This window comes from Ammospiza nelsoni, chromosome 10, assembly GCF_027579445.1.
Source record: "Ammospiza nelsoni isolate bAmmNel1 chromosome 10, bAmmNel1.pri, whole genome shotgun sequence".
Classification (NCBI taxonomy): Eukaryota; Metazoa; Chordata; class Aves; order Passeriformes; family Passerellidae; genus Ammospiza; species Ammospiza nelsoni.
This window is the reverse complement of record NC_080642.1, coordinates 21,409,701-21,428,435: the sequence shown is the minus strand read 5'-3', so window position 1 is coordinate 21,428,435 and position 18,735 is coordinate 21,409,701. Positions and strand designations below refer to the sequence as shown.

At 53.7% G+C, this 18,735-nt stretch overlaps 1 protein-coding gene across 1 annotated transcript in view; it reads right to left on the bottom strand.

Moving 5' to 3' along the window:
* LOC132077415 (diacylglycerol kinase beta-like) overlaps positions 1 to 14,153 on the bottom strand; it is a 30,746-nt gene extending 16,593 nt beyond the window's left edge. The window contains exons 1-7 of the mRNA XM_059479114.1: positions 13,936 to 14,153; positions 8,070 to 8,321; positions 5,704 to 5,780; positions 4,185 to 4,350; positions 2,247 to 2,477; positions 943 to 1,113; positions 182 to 231 (exon numbers count right to left, since the gene is read on the bottom strand). Of these exons, the coding sequence (XP_059335097.1) occupies positions 182 to 231; positions 943 to 1,113; positions 2,247 to 2,477; positions 4,185 to 4,350; positions 5,704 to 5,780; positions 8,070 to 8,136 (762 nt within the window). The 5' untranslated portion in view covers positions 8,137 to 8,321; positions 13,936 to 14,153. The remainder of the gene's footprint in view (positions 1 to 181; positions 232 to 942; positions 1,114 to 2,246; positions 2,478 to 4,184; positions 4,351 to 5,703; positions 5,781 to 8,069; positions 8,322 to 13,935) is intronic.
* Positions 14,154 to 18,735: the final 4,582 nt, after the last annotated feature.

Here is an 18,735-nt window from a genome sequence, read left to right as displayed (position 1 = left end):
GGTGGATTTTTCCCCAGCTCGTGCTGGATGCAGCGGAGCTGCCATGTCATCCCCAGCTCTGCAGCCCAGCTGCTGCTTTCCTCCTCCCTCCCCACACCCCTGCCCCTTTGTGCAGCCCCTCAGCAGGGCAGGGGATACCCATATTCCCAGCCCCTTCCCTGTGTCCCAAGGGAAGGCTCACCGAGCTGTCCAGGAGCCCATTTCCATCGGTGTCGTAGAGGCGAAACATAACTGGGGAGGAGAGACGGTGATGATGATGAGAGCCCAGCCCCAGGGCACCCAGGCTGCCCCAGACACCCTGTTCCAGGCTGCTGGAGCTCCAGGGTGGGAGCAGCACTATGCTGGCTCAGCCAGGCTGAGATGGGACCCCAGAGCTGTGGAGAATCAAGGCCCCTTGGGCAGACACTGTGCTCAGCACACCCTGCATGTCCCTGCCCCAGTGGCTGCTGGCACCCCCTGCCAGGGCCACTCATCCCACAGCCTGCTTTGGGATGCCCATTGGTATCTCCAGGAGGGAGAAAAAGAACTGTATTCACAGAATCATGGAATCATTTAGGTTGGAAAAGCCCTCTAAGAGCATCAAGCCCAACTATTAACCAGCACTAAGATAAAAATGTCCCACACCTCCATGGCTTTGAAATAACTCCAGGGATGGTGATTTCACCACTACCCTGGACAGCCTGGTTCAATGCTTGACTTCCCTTTTGGAGAAGAAATTTTCCTGAATATCCTATCTGAAGCTCCCCTAGTGTAATTTGTGGCCATTCCTTCTTGTCCTATCACTGGATTTGTCCATGCAAACTTCCACACAAGTAGTACAGACACAGGCAGGAGCAGAAGGGGATGCTGAGGGTTTTTCCCAAGTGGACAGGAGCAGCCAGACCCCCCCGCAGGTGACACCCTGAGCCCCTGGTCCCCTCCCCAGGCCAGGGTGACACTCACACTCCAGCTTGTCCTCGGCTCGTCCCCTCTCCAGCAGGGACAGGTAGCAGACAATGTCCTTCAGGTGCACCACCTGGGCCACAGGGGTGGGAGGAGGAGGAGGGGTGGCCTTCAGGGAGCTGGAGCCTTTCCTCAGGCTGAAGGGCAACCTCTTCTCCACGTTCTTCGTGCCTGTGGGCAGGGACAGAGGCCACACACAGGGATGACACTGGAGCGGGAATTGTCACCGGGGGGACATGGGAACTCTGGGGGAGGGACCCATTCAGTGTGGGACTGAGTGTCACCACAGGGCAGGGCTGGGACACAGAGGGGACAAAGGAATGGGGATGAAAAAGGCACTTGGGGCCGGGTGCCACTGCAGGCCTGGGGGCATGAAGCAGATTTGGGGCTGGTGCCATCACAGGCTCAAGGCTGGCCAGTGCCACTCAGTCCTTGTGGTGCTGACTCCCATGGCATTCACATTCTCTAAAATAATCCCTTTTTCTCCTGGGAAGCTTAGAAGCCTCAGAGAAAAGGAAAACAATTTTTATCTCATTTGCTTCTCCTCTGTTTTGCTCATGTGGAATATGTTTGGAGATTGTTTATCCACAGGTGATTGTTTTGTTGGATTCTGCTGTGAGTTGTTTTGATTCTTTGGCCAATCAGTGCCAAGCTGTGTCAGGACTCTGGAGAGAGTCACGAGCTTTCATTATTATCTTTTTAGCATTCTGTAAGTATCCTTTCTGTATTCTCTAGTATAGTATAGCATTCTTTAATATAATACAGTATCATAAAATAATAAATTAGGCTTCTGAGAACATGGAGTCAGATTAATCAATCCTTCCTCCCTGCCATGGGAGTCCTCTCAAATACAGCAGACTGCCACACCTCCATCACTGCAGCCATGGGCAGGATGGGCAGCTGGAGCCCATGGAAACGTGTCCTGATGGGCACAACCATGCACCCAGAGGGAGGAAGAAGCTCAGTGGGCAGCAAGGCAGCTTGCCAGGGTGCCAGGACAGCCCAGGCTCACTGATGCCCGTGCCAAGGGCAGGAGGGATGCTCCTGGCAAAGGAGCCTTTCCTCAGGGGCTGGGGCAAGGGGCAGCTGTGACTCACTGCCCATTTCCCCCTCGCTACAATGTGCTGCCAGGTAATTATGGGGGCTCTGTGGGATGGGATCTGTAACTTGAGTTTGCCAGGATGCCCAGAACCCACTGAGTTTGGGAGGTCACTGCCACAATGCTGGGGACTTGCCCAGAAGCTGGGAAGGGCTTGTCACTTGTCACTGCCCCAGTGTCCCTGTGGAGCCCCAGCAAAGCTCACCTGGTGACTGAGGGTTGAGCAGAGAGACGGAGGAGATCTTGGAGGAGCCTGAGGAGTTGTGGGCAGAGGTGGTGCCAGTGGTGGATTTCTGGGAGGATGATCTGGACCAGCTGGGGGAGGCATTGGGGATGGATGCCAGGGTGAGGGATGCTGGCTGGGGCTCGGCTGTGTTGCCCTTGGGCTCTGGAGTGTTTCGTCCCAGGGCACTTCGAAGGCTTTTCCCATTGATCCCTGCAAGCAGACATGCCCAGGGGCAGTGTGACACCACAGTGTCCATGTCCCTACCTACAGGAACTGGTGCTGGGTGCTCACCCTGTGCCCTCTCTGCTAGCCCCAGGCATTCCAGCCCCAGGCATTCCAGCCCCAGAAAGGTGCCACAGACATCTTTCATGAAAAATCCTTTTCTTAGGATTTTTCCTCCTGAGAAGCTGGGAGGCCTCAGGAGCAAAATGTAAACAATGATTATCTGCTGCTGTGGAATGCAACAGGTGCATCTGGGATTGGTCTCATGTGGTTGTTTCTAATTAATGGCCAATCACAGTCAGCTAGCTCAGCTCTCTGTCCGAGCCACAAGCCTTTGTTATGATTCTTTGCTATTCTATTCTTAGCTAGCCTTCTGATGAGAACCTTTTCTTCTATTCTTTTACTATAGTTTTAATGTAATATATATAATAAAATAATAAATCAAGCCTTCTGAAACATGGAGTCAGATCCTCATCTATTCCCTCATCCAAGAACTCCTGTGAACACCGTCACACCAGGGCTCTCTGAGGGGCACCACAAGTGCCCCCTTACCCTCCTGTCCCCCCTGCCCGGCCCAGCAGTGCCCACATCCCTGGGTGACAGCCCCACAGTGCTCAGAGCAGGCAGCATGTGCTCCTCCATCACCAGCCAGAGCTGGGGACGTGCTCCCTTTTCCCTTTGCAATTTATGGTGCTTTCAGCAGATGTCACCACCAGCCAGGAATGCACCCGGGCAGGGCTGGGTGCCTGGCACACACAGCCTGCTCTGGGTGCAGGGTGGCTGCTGGCACGTGTGACACAGGCACAGGCCACCTCAGCCTGTACAGAGATGCTGACAGAGGGACTTGGGCTCTGAATGTCCTTTCCTCTGCACTTTCTCCATTGCATCCTGGAGAAACCCCTCCCTGCAGCAGCCTTGGCAACCCATCTGACAGATGGAGCTGTCTGTATATGTCTATATGCCACAGGAAAAAAAATAAATCTCTGTTCTCAAAACCCCTCAACCCCAAAAAATAAATTAAAAAAAAACCTAGCATCCCAAAAATAAAAAACTGTTACTTTTTTAAAACTAAGCAAAACATCCTTAAAAGAAAAACGCTAAAAGCAGCCCTAGTCCATGCACAGTAGTAAATACACTAAACAAACATTAAAAAAGTCACAATAGCAAATGTTCTCCAAACATGTAACATAAAAGCATAAAGTTTCAACTGTGTTTCCTAAAAAAGCCTATAGTAAAAAAAAAACTTCTCTCTTTTCCTGAAAGACCCTATAGTAAAAAAACTCCTCTCTTCTTAATAAACTAAAAATCGACTCTCTAAAAGGTAGTAATGAACTGAGAGTCAATTATTTAAAAGGTAATATAGTAAATTAAAAATCCAAAGTTTTGTCTCACTGTGTTATGTTAAAAATTAGAAGGGAAAAAATGGTTTTAGAAAGTTTTCATTCTAAGTTCTGTGTGTTCATATTGTAAATTAATGAAGTTATTTCCTTTATTCCTAAGCCAAAGCCTACTTTTCTCTATTTCTAGTCACATCTCAGAGCAAACATTAAAAAAATAGATATATTTTCATAAAAGCACTGAGATTACACCATAACATTGGCACAAAGGTGCCACCCCTTCAGGTGCCACCCCCAAGCTCCATTCCTGTGGCAGCGTGGTGCCCCAGTGCCCAGCTGGGTGGCAGGGCTGGCTCACCCAGGGTGCTGTGCTGGGGCACTCCAGGGCTCTGCTGCTGGCTCTCGGGGGAGGCTGGGCAGATCTTACGCTTGAAGGAGGTGAAGAGGTGCTGGCAGAGCTCCTCGGGCACGTCAGCCTCCAGGTAGGTCTTCATGAAGAGGCAGAAACCCTCGTAGTCGATGGGCTGGGGAGCAGAGAGAGGAGGAGGAGGATGGAGGTGGCCCAGGTCACCATGAGGGGCTGCACGGCCTGGGCCCCCCTCACTGGGCACAGCAGAGCCCTCCCCAGAACTGCAGCTTTCCCAAATCCCAGTGTCTGGGGTAACCTAAAGGGACCCAGCAATGCCCAGGCCAGTGTGGCTGAGCCAGGTGACAGCAGGAGCTGGGGGAGTGGTGTCACAGATGTCTTTTTATGAAAAATCCTTTCCTTAGGATTTTTCCTCCTGAGAAGCTGGGAGGCCTCAGGAACAAAATGTAAACAATGGTTATCTGCTGCTGTGGAATGCAACAGGTGCATCTGGGATTGGTCTCATGTGGTTGTTTCTAATTAATGGCCAGTCACAGTCAGCTGGCTCAGACAGCCACAAGCCTTTGTTATTCATTCCTTTCTATTCTTAGCTTAGCTAGCCTTCTGAGGAAACCTTTTCTTCTATTCTTTTAGTATAGTTTTAATGTAATATATATAATAAAATAATAAATCAAGCCTTCTGAAACATGGAGTCAGATCCTCATCCAGATCTCTTCCCTCATCTGAAAACCCCTGTGAACACCATCACAGAGTGGCAGGAAAGGGCAGAGCGGTGGAACTTTCCAGCCCAGCCCCATGGGGACTGTCCTCCTCCTCCTGAGGACTCTGTGCCCACTCCTTCCCTGCTGGGCAGTGCCATGGTGGGAGGATGATGATTTCTAAATGGCTTTTGTGGCCCCAGCTGGAATGAGGGTCCTGTGGTGCCCTGGAATAACAAGGTACCTTTGTGCCCCTCCTTGCATGTTCAGCCCACTGGTTTTTCTCATTTTGCCTTGATTGCAGTGATTACAGCCCCACAGGGCACAAGGTACCGTTGTGCCCCTCCTTGCATGCTCAGCCCACTGGTTTTTCTCATTTTGCCTTGATTCCAGTGATTACAGCCCCACACAAGGCTCTGTCCTGCTGGCACACCTACAGGTCCCTCTGAAAGCACCGCTTGGAAAAAATAATCCCAACCTGCTTTGGAGGAGAGCAAGAGGGCACAGAGCTGTCCCATCCCATGCTGGCCAAGTCATTTGCTTTTAGGAGGAGAGTGAATCCCTCCCAGATTTTGCCTGGCAAGGCAATGCCCCAAAAAGCTCTCAGCAAGGTGGGATGGCCATGCAGCGGGCACGGTCTGGGGATGGCTGGGGAATGAAGTTCTGGGAGCAAAACCACGGGGATATCTGGGGGCCAGCAGCCAGCCCTGCCTTCCCCTGGCTGCTCCCAGCTGGGGGAGCTGGGCTGGGGGGGCTGCAGGGGCTGGAGGTGCCAGCAGCACGGGGGGACAGCAGCGGGCACGGGGCCGTACCTGTTCGGGGTTGTACCTCGAGAGGACACCGTCCCCGTGGAACTCCTCCAGAACATCCTTCAGCTTCTTGCTGGAGTCTGGGGAGAGAAAAGCACCTTGCTGAGCATGGCCCTGCTGGGCTGCCTCTGTCATCCACCAGCAGGGTGCTGCAGAGGGGTTTATGTGCTGGGTGTACAATTTCTGGATCCGTCCGTGCCGGGAAGAGGCCGGGCATGCCCTGCTTCCCCTTCCACCTTCAGAGGGCAGGGCAGATATGGAAAGCTGGTCTGGGAGCTTTACATACACAGAGAACTTCCTCTTGCCAGTATGAAAATAAACACAGAGCCAGAACAAAGCAAGGAAGGCGTGGATCACACTCCAGTCCCAGCTGCTCTGGCGTGCTCAGCACACCCTGCATGTCCCTGCCCCAGTGCAGGTGGCTGCTGGCAGGGCCACTCATCATCCCCTGGCAGGGCCACTCATCCCACAGCCTGCCTTGGGATGCCCATTGGTATCTCCAGGAGGGAGAAACAGAACTGTATTCATAGAATCATGGAATCATTTAGGTTGGAAAAGCCCTCTAAGGTCATCAAGTCCAACCATTAACCAGCACTAAGATAGAAATGTCCCACATCTCCATGGCTTTGAAATAACTCCAGGGATGGTGACTTCACCACTGCCCTGGACAGACTGGTTCAGTGCTTGACTTCCCTTTTGGAGAATAAATTTTCCTGAATATCCAATGTGAACCTCCCCTAGTGTGGCTTGTGGCCATTCCTTCTTGTCCTGTCACTGGATTTGTCCATGCAAACTTCCACACACCCTGGCTGAGTGTCCTTAAGGCTGGAGTGTCTGGAGGGACATTCATCATTTCAAAATAGGGAAAAAAAGGGAAAAACAGAAAAAAAAATATCAAGGTGAGTGAACATTCAGCCCTCACCTCACACACATCCCTGGGCATGTGCAATTAAAAGGTTCTCAGACACTCCAGCCTTGTTAATTACTGGGAAATCCTCTCTGCACGTGGTGGCTGTGCTGGCTCTGATCCCCCCCAGCCCTGTGCTGGGGACAGAACCTGGCACTGGTCCCCACTGCCAGGGATGTCTGGGGCACTCAAGGAGAGAGATCCTGGCATCCTCAGAGCCCCCAAATCCCATTCTCCAGTGCTGAGCCATCCTACATGGGAGAAGGCAGCTGCCCCTGCTGCAGCCTTGCTGGCCACACTTTGGTTAATGGAACTGAAAGATGCCATCAGTGCTCTGAGGCCAGCATTGCAGAGGGTGTTCCATGGTCTGGGATTGAGGAAAGCAAAGCCCATCATCCTCCAGAGAGGCAGAATGAGATGCACAGAGGGATACTGCACACACACAGCTCTGCCTGAGGTCTCTGGCTGGTGTGGCAGGAGCATCACTTGGAAAAAATAATCCCAATGTTCTTTGGAGGAGAGCAAGAGGGCACAGAGCTGTCCCATCCCCATGCTGGCCAGGTCATTTGCTTTGAGGGGAAGAGCAAATCCTTCCCAGATTCTGCTTGGCAAGGCAATGCCCCAAAAAGCTCTCAGCAGGGTGGGCTGGGGTGGGATGGCCATGAGGAACTTGTCCCCAGCCCATTTTGATGTACAGCATCCCCAAAGACAGCCTCAGAGAGCTCACCATGGCTCTCAGTCATCTCCCAGCCAGCCTGCTCACCCCAGGGTGATGACAATTCTGCAAAGCAACACCCTTGTAATTTCACACCCTTCTCCCTTCACCCTGTGGTTTTCCTGCCCTACCCTGCCCTGCTCTCAGCACCTTCACGAGCTGCACTGCTTCTCCATCCTCTGCTGCAAACAGCACGCCCACACTCCAGCTCTGGGGCAGGCAGGGCCTCAAGGACCTGGTTTTGGACCTCAAGGACCTGGTTTTGGACCTCTGGCCCTCACCCAGGCTCTGTCTGCAGCTTCCCCCAGCTCCAGGACCCCTTTGGTGCTGCTGCACATCTCCTCTCCTCAGCAGTAGCTGCAGCAGAGTGTTGCTCTGCAAAAGCACTAAGGAAAATTACTGCAGAGAGCTGGCAGCCCAAAGCAGGCTGTGGAGCAGCTCTGGTGTGTTTGGGAAAAGCCAGGCTGCTTTTCCTGCTTGGCATTTCACTCTGCTGAGAACGTGGGAGCCACCGCCTTCAGACGGACTGAGCCCAGCTCATGTGTGCAGCCCCCAGAGCTCAGCTCCATCCTCCCAGCCAGGCTGGCAGGGGTACCCAACCAGCCAAGGTGAGGGTCAGGGGCTTCATAAAAACCTAAGGAATCACCTAGTTGTCCAGGAGGACACTGAGGAAAGGTAGGACACCAGTGCAGCACAGATCAGCAGGATTTTTCAGCACACCCAACCCTCTCATCCCAGGGTACTCACAGTCTGTGTACTGCTGGAGCTGGGCAAACTCAGCGGGGCTGAGCGAGATCCACGTGCCATCACTCATCTTTGGGCAGCAGGGACACTGCAGGGGCCACCAGCCACTGCCTCTGTGCCAGCCTCAGTGCCACAGGTGCCAGCAGAGCTCGGTCACATCGGCAGGGAGAGGGGCAGGGGTGGCACTGGCACTGATGGAATCATCCTGCTGAGCCTGGGAGAAGCCAGCCCAGAGCTTCAGGGCACCTGGTCAGCCTGGAGGGGACACAGAGAGAGAGGAGGGGTCAGCAGGAGGCAGAGACAGGGTCCTGCTGTCCCTGGGAACAGTCACCTTCAGTGGTGGGAGCTTGGAAATGGGGCGCCAGGGGGCTTTGCCCTGTCCAGACATCTTTCATAAAAAATCATTTCCTTAAGATTTTTCCTCCTGATAAGATGAGAGGCCTCAGGAACAAAATGTAAACAATGGTTATCTGCTGCTGTGGAATGCAACAGGTGCATCTGTGATTGGTCTCATGAGGATGTTTGTAATTAATGGCCAATCACAGCCCAGCTAGCTTAGACACAGAACACAAACCACAAACTTTTGTTATCATTCTTTCTTTTTTATTCTTAGCTGATCTTCTGATAAAACCTTTTCTTCTGTTCTTTTAGTATAGTTTTAATGTAATATATATCATAAAACAATAAATCAAACCTTCTAAAACATAGAGTCAGATCTTCTTTTACATTTTGTTTCTCAGGAGGAAAAATCCTAAGGAAAGCATTTTCCATAAAAGATGCCTGTGACACCCCAGCATTTCCCAGGGGAGCCCAGCAAGGGGAGCAGAAGGAAGGGCACGATTATTTAAAGAAGATGCAAAAACTGGAAGCAGGGAATACAAACTTACAGCGTGCTCCTGCACCTTTGAAGCTGGTGTTTACTTCCAGAGAATCATTGTAAATGAAAATCTACAGTGCCACAGAAAAACCCTGACCAAAGGGCTCTCTCCAGCCCACCCATTTATAAGCTTCAAAATTTTTTAGTCTTTTTCATTTAATCAAATTGGTCATCAGGCAAAGGGCAGCATTTGGAGGAGGTGGTTGCTCTCCATGGAGTTTGATCTCCATTTTAGGGCTGTTTCCCTGTTAAATGTTGGCTCCCAGTTTCCACCAGCCTAAGCTGACAGACTGGAGAAAGCAGAGCAAGGATGAGGTGGGAAGGATCCCAGGATTTAGGATGATGCTTGGGGAGCACCCACATCCCCCAGCTGGCTGCACCTTTCCAATCACAGAAAAACACCCTTGATTAAGAGGAACAAGTAATTTTGGGGAGCCACACCAACCCCACAGAGAGTCCCCAGGGATATTCACATATGGGGGTGCACCAGGAGCAGTCACTTCAGTCCCCATCCTCAGGATTTTACCCACATTTCTGCACTAATGCTATTGTGGCTCTACATTCAGCTGCTCCAGGGCAAGAGATGGCCCCATGGGTAAAGCCTGGTGTTGGCAGAGGAGGGAGCAAACCCTCTTTGGGGCTGTGGGGAGGATGGTGACCCCTGAGGGCTGCCTGGGTGGCTGCCAAGGGCTTTTCCAGCTGCACACAGAGAGGAGCCCACCAAAGCCTGGCCACACGTTTGCCAGAGTTCAATGCCACAATCCTCCTTAGTCCTGGAGGACAAAGTCACTGGGCTCTTGTTCCACCCCTCCATGGCCTGGCACCTCTTGGCTGCCCCTGAAGCTGCCTGGAGGGCTCTGGGGACCCCTCAAGGGGCTGTTCCTGCCCAGGAAGGGCTGTGCCAGGACAGGGGGCAGTGCCCTCACTGGAATGTTATTCCTGGTGGATAATTCATAAATCCTGGGGAAAATTTTACCTTCCCACCCTCACTGGGGCCCTGCAGCCCCATGGCAGCTTGCCTGCAGCCTGTGACTACCCCAGCTTGTCCCGTGCCACCAACTGGGGACAGGCTGGACACGGCAGGGCTATGGCTAGGGAAAAACAACCCAATGTCTTTGGTTTTGTGGGGAGTTTCATCTTGCTGAAAGCATAAGCAAGAATATGGTGTTAGCTCCTGTGCTGGATGATGGGTTTGTCCCAAACCACCTCCAAGGCTAGTCCAGAAGAGCTCAGCCTGTAAGAAATGCCCAGGAGCACACACAGACTCCACTTTCCCGGCACACAAGCTGTTTGATTTGATCAGAACCTCTTTTTTATCCTAAACTTATCCAAGGAGAGGCTGAGAGTGCAGAAGAAAAGGCAAAGGGGGGGACCTGGCTGGCTCCAGCTCCTCAGAGGAATCTGGGGGCACTGAGGGCAGCAAAAACATCCCTGGCTTCTTTTACTGGTGGGTGATGGGGTAGCACAAAGCTCCAGAAGGAAAGCATAGCAGAGCTAATTGGGCCATCCCAAGGGGCTTTCCCCCAGCAATTGCTGGAATAACAAATGCCACTGGTGGCACGTCAGCCTCGGCTTTCAGGAAGGGCAGGAAAAAGCCTCCTCAGGAATCCAGCTGCTCCTCGTTTGGCCGCCCTCTGAATTGTCAGCGGCAAATTATGTTCTATTAAATCAAATTTGCCTCTCTCTAAAAATAGCTCCCTACTAGTGTTACAAATAACACCGGGTTACCCTGCCTGGAGGCGCTCACCGGCGGGCCCTGACTCACAATGGGGGAGGATGGACAGGACAGGGGAGACCCTGGGGCCTGCCAAACCTTCCTGGGAGGGAATGAGCAGGGCTGGAGCACTTGGGGAGCTGCTGGAACATCCTGGCAGATGCAGGGATGGAAGAGGAGTTGCTGGGAGCGGGGATGGGTGCAGCTCTGTGGGAGCCAGGGCGCAGCCATGTAGGGCCTGAAATGCATCAACGGAGAAATGAAATGCCAGGCTGGAGTGAGCCATGGCCGGCCCACAGTGGTGACTGGAGCCTGGACACCAGAGAGGACCAGGCCACAGCCCATGTCCCTCAGAAAGGGCTGCCCCTGGGCACCTCTGGTGTTCATGGATGGGGAATCCCAGCAGCAGAAGCAGTGGGATGGCAGAGGAGCTGTTTTCCCAGCTCTGGGAGCCATCTTCCCCAGCTCCAGGTGCTGCTGTGGATGGAAGATCCAGCTCCTCATGCAGAGCACAGAGCTCTGGCATCACCGTGGCATTGGGAGCCTTGTCCCACTGCCACCCACCTGTCCCCCAGGGCCACAGCTACTGATGGGTGTCAGAGCGTCAGGGGTAGCATGATCGGGACAGACAGAGAGCAGAGATCTCTGCAGCCAGGTCAGAACTTGGGGTTATTGCAAAGGGCCTGGGTGCAGGGCCCTGCTGGGAGCTGCCAAACACAGCTCAGAGCAGGCCCGAGAGAAAAGAGGGGTAGAGAGGTTGAGGGGGTAAGAGAGTAAAGGGGTAAGAGAGTAAAAGGGTAAGAGAGCAAAAGAATAAGAGAGTAAAAAGGGTAAGAGCTAAGAGAGCGAAGTTCTCGTTATCATACAATAAATCATCTTTTGTGTTGAATATTCTGATTTTCACTAACTAATTTAGTACAATATATAAATCCTATAGCATCCCATAGCATATACTATACAGCCTATAAGAATCACTACATTACCATACTGTGCTACATTTTAAACCCTAAAAACTCCTCTTTGGGCCCCTTCTGCCAAGCTGTAGGGTCTGCTCTGACCCTTGGAGCTGTCTGCAAGCAGAGGGTGTTGTTCCATCAAAAGGGGATTGCCTTCAGCCAGCCACACCATTGTTTTCCAGTTGTTCAGTAACTAAAGGATCTCAAAGCTTGCTTTCATTTCAGTCTCGCTTATAGTTTCTATATTCTCAAAATATTTTGCCAGACAATCAATCATATTTATAAGGCTTTCCTGTTTCATCTTCCCTGCCAATGGGGACCCAACTCTGCCCACGTTAGGGCACAGCACCACAGACAACGGGCTGGGCTGGCAGCTCCCAGGTGCTGGCAGAGCCTCCAGCCTCCCATCAGCTCCACAGGAAACGTGTGGATGGGGCTGAAGCACCTGCCCCACAGGAGATTCCTGCTCCAGATGCCCTTTGGGAAGGAAACCATGGGCTCCTTGAGCTGCAGGAGGTGGCAGGAGGAGGCTGAGCTCACACACACATGCAGAGCTCCCTGGCAGCAGTGGGATACAGCAGGGAGTGATGCTGGGCTCATCCCTGCCTCCCTGCCCGGGCTTGCAGAAGCCACAGTCACGTGCCACATCTCCTGGGGCACAAGCATGGCAGGTCCCTGCAGGAATGGCATTTTCCAGGCCTCCCCCACCATCTTTTGGAAAGATCAGCCTATTTTTGTGTTGGATGGGGAGAGGCCCCTGAGGCGGTGGGTGGAGTATAAATCCCTCCTGTCCCACTGCAGCAAACAAACCCCAACCAAGTCACGCTCAAACTATTTTCTGCAGCCACAGGAGAAGGCACTTTTCCTGCATTTTGCCAGCTCAGGAGGACACTCAGGATGGGGTTTTTCCATTCTCCAAACCTGTTGCTGTCTAGACATTGCCCTGACCCTTTGAGCAACACCCACACAGAGCAAGGCACGCTGTCCAGGTGCTTCACGCCAGCTTTGCTTTGGACACCCTAATGGCACCAGGGTGATAAAAGGTGCTGGCAGGGGTGCCCAGAGCATCCAGGCACCAGTGACACAGGGAAAGGTGGGTGTCTGCAGCCAGCCCTCCAGCCCCAGGGCTGGGCTGTGGCTGCACCAGCTCCCAGCTGGGTGCTGGGAGAGCTTGGCTCAACCCTGTGGCAGCACAGCCTTCCTTGGAACTCACCCACTGCCAGGGCCAGGACAGCTCAGCTCATCCCCCAGAGACACCAACAACTTCCTGACTTAGTACTGCTGGATTTTTAGAGAATAATTTTGCTGGCTGAGTTCAGAGCAGACTGGATCTGAGCTAGGATATCTCTGGTGCAAGATCCTTCCCCTTGGACCTGCAGGTTTCACTCAAAACAGATCTTGTCTCATGGAAAAACCCTTTCCTACACCAGACAGGGCAGCAAATGCTGGGCCTGCAGCATTTGGAAGGACTGGGATCCACCCCAGGAACCCAATTCCATCACCTTGCACACGTAAGCGCAGGACTACAGGACCCCTCCAAACCTGTCAGATGGAAGCTCTGACTCTCTCTCCCTGCAGAAATCCTGTGGTCATGAGTCCCGTGGGTTATAACCACAACTAGTGCAGGATGAAGCTGCTTCCTGGTGGCTTTGAAAATCATTCTCCCCTTTCATCCCCCAACACAACCTGCAGAACGAGTCACATCCATCCCACTTCCACGGGCCAGCCACACCAGCACCGCCTCAGCCCTCCCAAAACCCCCAAAGCCAACAGCCCTGGCAATTCCTACTTAACAAGAAAGACACTAACGAGCTTTTCCAGCCTGGCAACACACGGGAGCAGCTGCATCGGGCTGTTCTTCTGCCCAGCCAAAGCACTGTGGTGGTTTTATAGCCGGGCTGAGAACCAACACACGCTGAGACACCAGGGACGGTGGTTTAGGGTGGTGTAGGGGGGTTTAGGGTGGTGTAGGGGGGTTTAGGGGCTGGTTGCCATCCTCCTCTCCCTGCGGACAAGGCTACGCTGTCCTCTCTGCACCCTTCAGGAAGCTTTCCTCAGGAGTGGAACCACAAACCAGGGAATCCCAATTCCCCATCCCCAGCACTGCCCCGCTCCCAAAACGCCGGGGAAGGGGTCGGGGCTGCCTCGGGTGAGGGTCGCGGGCTCCGAGGGCGGCACACGGGGCTCGACGAGCGCTGCCGAGCCGCTCCCGCGTGGGGTGGGGAATCCCGAGCGGATCCGGGGGATTCCCCACGACTGAAAGGGGTGAGCCCACAGGATCCCCCCGCCCAGCCCCGCGTCCCCCGGCCGCTGTCCCCTTACTTGGCGGCGGCAGCGCGGTGCCATCGGCGGGACCGGCGGCGGCGGCGGCTCCGGGGCTGGCGGTACCGGCAGAGCTGCTCAGCCCGGCGGTTCCGGGGCTGGCGGTGCCGGGCAGAGCTGTTCAGCCCGGTGGTTCCGGGCAGGGTCGCTCAGCCCGGTGCCTCTGGAGCTGGCGGTACCAGGCAGAGCTGCTCAGCCCGGTGGTTCCGGGATTGGCGGTGCCTGGAGGGTGGCTCAGCCCCGCGGTTCCGGTACTGGCGGTGTCTGGCAGCGCTGCTCAGCCCGGCGCTCCCGCGGCGGGGCGGGGATGGGGATGGGGCTGGGGATGCGAACGGGCCCGGCCCGCCCCGCTCCGCTCCGCCCGCCTCCGCCGGCACCGGGCGGCCGGGCCGGGAGGGAGAGGAAGACGAGGAGGAGGAGGAGGAGTTGGAGGGAAGAGCCCGGCGGGCCCGGGGCAGCGCCCGGAGCAGCGAGGCGGGAGCAGCCGGTGCGGGGGCGGCGGGAGACAGACGGGTTTGCACCATGAAACTCATTGGTGATGGATCCCCACCTCCCCACGGCGGCGGGGCTTTCCCCGCTTCCCCATGCCCTTACGCTCCCTTACGCTCCCCGTGCCTGTCCCCATCCCCTCACACGTCCCCATCTTCATTCTCGTTCATGTCCCAATCCCCTTTTATGTCCCCATCCACATCTTCATCCCATCCCCATCGCAGTCCCCATTTCACTCCTCCGCGGGCCTTCCCTCCCCCTGCACCTCGGTCTCTCACTTCCAGACAGTTTCACCCATGGCAAAGGTTGCTCTTTCCTCAGGAACAGAACAAACCACCGAAAACAAACAAACAAAAAAAATATGCCAAAACAGATAAAAAGCATTTTTATTTTCTTTCCATGACGCGTCTGCCTGCCTGCTTGGGAGTGACACTATTTCAGGCATGTCTATTATTTATGTTTTGCTATATTTATATTAATTAGAGACGTGATCTGTGCACGTAGCTCTCCAACTTCAAAAAAAGAGCAGGAGAAGGAGACTGACAGCTGGGACTGAACTTTCTTGAGAGAAACAGGAGCAGGTTCCACAGGCACAGCTGTTCACTGTGTGCCAGTCCTAGGTGATGTTCCTGCTCTATGTGGGGATATCTCCAGCCCCAGCCCCACCTTCCCTCCCTCTCTTCTGGCTGGGACCCCAGAGAGAAGGGTTGGGGCTCTTGGCTGGGATGCTGAGAATGATGGAGTCCCCAGAGACACACCAGTTTTGGGGGAGACAGGATCCTGGAATCATTTAGGTGGGAAAAGACCTCTGAGTCAAACCTTTAACTTCTGATGGTGGCACTTGTCAGCTGTGCCTGGGAAAGAGGAGCATCCCTTCAAAGAGCTGACTGGTCTCTGATGGTGGGCTGTGCCAGAGCACAGAGAAATGTCACACTCCAGAGCAGGAGAAAGGAGCCTGAGCTCTCTGCTCCCATCCATGCCAGCCATGTCCCTCAGGAGCTGTAACCTGTGTCAGCCCTGGGCTAAAGCAGGAGGCATCTCCTGTCCCCTGAGTGTCCCAGCCCTGTCCTCATCCTCTCTGGCTTATTTCTCCATGCCAGGAATTAGGGACCAGGATGAGGATGGAGAAGTGGGGCCTCAGGGCACAGTGCAGGGCTGGGGTGGGAAGCAGGGAAAGCCTGTGGGGGAGGCAGGGTAGGAAATGAATAATAAATGAATTTTATCATTAGCAACTACAGCATGGAGACAGCAGTTTGTCAAACACACGGGTGAGAGGAGGAGGAGGAGGATGAGGATGAAGCAGTCTCCTGGCCAGACACCCGTGTCTGTCTGCATCCAGGGTGCCAGGGCTCATGGTCTCTGGGCTGGGCAGGAAGAGACCTGCCCAGGGCTGGTGAAATTCCTCCTGCAAGGGCTCAGCTGGTAGACACAGAGCCCTTTTCCCAAAAGAAAACTCACAGCAGATGATGCCTTTCCCAGCTCAGGGCTGATCCCAGCCCTCACAGGAGCAACACGCTCAGGATGCTTTATTACCTCCTTTCCAGCCAGCAGCAGTCTCCCAGGGCTTTCCAGACAGCCAGGAGCTCTCACAGGTTTTCCAGCCATGGGAATGGCCCTGCAGGAGTGAGGAATGAATATTTTTTCCAGGCAGTGTGGCCAGTTCAATCATGAGAAGCTGCTGGCCCACTGAGATCCTGGACTGCTCTGCCAGGGCTATTGGTGAAATCCTCAGCACTCCCAGATGAGAGAGTTTCATTCTTTCCCTGCATCCCAGTGAGTATCCCTTCCAGGGATTAATTAGTAAATTAAAAGGGCAGAAAAACCAAATGATTATGGTTAGGCACAAGCCCCAGTGATGATGTGTCTGTGTCCTGACACACTCCCAGTCCCTAAAAGGACTGAAGCTGCAGATTCACCCCCCAAGATTGATTCCCTTAGTGGGACTCTGGGGTCAGATTTGGGAGGAGGAGACCTGCTTTACACTGATCTCTGAGTCTGAAAGCCCTGACCATGCTGCACACCTGAGGATGAGGAGCAGGATGTCTTTGCTGGGGCCAGGGGGTCTGGCAGGAGCTGTGAGGATGAGGAGGAGCAGGATGGGTCCCTTTGCTGGATCCCTTTGCTGGGCTGGCAGTGCCCATGAGGATGAGGAGGAGCAGGATCCCTTTGCTGGATCCCTTTGCTGGGTGGCAGTGCCCATGTGCCAGGGGGCTGGCAGGAGCTGTGGAGCCTCTGAGCTCTGTCTCTGCACATGCAGGAGGAAAAGCCCAGTTTGGAGAAGCAGGAAGGACAAGCTGCCAGAATGGAGATGCCACCCTGGGCATTTGTGATGCCTCCCTGGTCCCTGCCAGTTTCCCAATATTCCCTCTGCTCATCCCATTGGGATGCCCCACCACCCACCAAACCTCAGGTGTGTCTGCAGGTGCCCCTTGGCACAACAGCCTCAAGGGCAGGTCTGTCCAAGCCTCACTCCCCAGATTAAGGCATTTGATGGGTTAATGAGAGCTGCAGCCCTGTTTTCTATCCCTGTCCAAAAAAGCCATTACATTTTGCCTGGCAAAAAATTGTTCTTCCTAAACCTGAGTCACTCATGATTCCTTGCTCTGAAATTGTGCTCAGTGATTCCTTCTCTTTCCCTGGTTGCCCCTGGCAGAGCCCAAACCCAGCAGGGACTGGGGCTGAACCTTCCCTGACACCCTGGGCACACCCAGGGCATTGCCCTGCAAAGGATGGGCACTGATCCAGCCTTATTTTGGGGGCACTCACAGAGAAGAAGATGCTTTTTTTTCAGTATGACAAGAAAAGGAGAGGTTAAAAATCTCTTTTTGTCACCTGGGCAGATTTTGGGAGATTTTTATCAGCTCTCTTCTTGGTTTAACTCTGGTTAATTTTCCCTTGAAATGTTGGCCCAAGGCAATGCCAAGGCTGGCTGCTTACTCAGTTGTAGCTCTGCTTCCCCTCCTGGGCTCTGTGACGTAGGAGAGAAGGAATCCCAAGCAATTATAACTTGATTATTTTAGTGAACGTGTGATTACAAATGGGAACTGCAGAGCAATGAGCATTGCAGTCAAGATAAAATGAAAATGAGCCCAGGCTCCCCCAGTCCCAGCTCTTGCTCCAAAGACAAACAGCTGCTTGGGAAGCACTTCACAGCCCAGTTATTTCTCAGTGACCACAGGAAAGGTGATAAAACCCCCATAAAACCAGAAGAAATTTCCAGGATGATTTTTTTGTTCGGCTCAGCACAGATCTGCTCCCTGCTCAGCACAGATCTGCTCCCTGGGAGAAGGATGAGCTCATGGGTGGTTGCCAGTGTTATATTAAGTCTCAGTGAGCCTGGAGAGAGGTAGATTAGGTTGGAAATTAGAAAACCCTGCAGGGATGGGATGTCCCCTGAGAGGGACCTGACTGAAGTGCCAGGAGATGCCAACGCGGCCAAATTGGCTCTTTCCCAGCAGCCAGCCATGGTGATCTGGGTGTCCCTGGGCACTGTGCTGGGCTCCTGCAGGCACTGAGAGGAGCCAGAGGCAGGGCAGGGCACTCACTTGCTCTTTCACCACTGTGGGTATTCCCAAAGCACTTGGTGTCACCCCAGCAGGCTTTTCCCAAGCCTTGGGGTGCTGAGCATCACAGAGGGAACAACAACCTGCCTGCCAGCTGATTCCATCCCTGCCTCTGCACCTGGAGAACTGCATGGGTGACTTCTAGGCAGGATGGCTTTCTGGAGGGTGAAATAACTCTGATTTGGGAAACCATGGGGCTGACAGGAAGCAAGAGAGAGTTGCAGCAGCACAGCCAGAAGGAACATCCACAGCAGTGCCAGCAGCAGCTCTCCAGGGCTCTGTGGCTCGTGCCCAAGCCCAGCTCCGATTGCAGAACCAGCCTGCTGTCAGGGAAAGATGGTGTGAGTCAGGGATTTTGGCAAAGCAGCTTCTTCCTGAGGCTGGAGGAGGACTCTGAGCTGGGAGCATGGAGCCTCAAGAGCCATGGCTAACTCAGAGCCCAGAAGCTCAGCACAGGCTGGGGACACCCAGCAGGGAGACTGAGAGTGGTCAGGGCACCCATGGGTACTTTCAGTTTCACCCCTGCCCCATTTCCCCTCGAGTGACCCAGAGCTGATAGAAGGTGACCACAGAATTATAGAATTGTTGAATGGTTTGGGTTTGAAGAGACCTAAAAGGTCATCCAGTTCCAACCTCTCATCCCCACAGGTGGAGACACTTTCTGTCACAGACATCTTTTATGAAAAATCCTTTCCTTAGGATTTTTCCTCCTGAGAAGCTGAGAGGCCTCAGAAATGAAATGTAAACA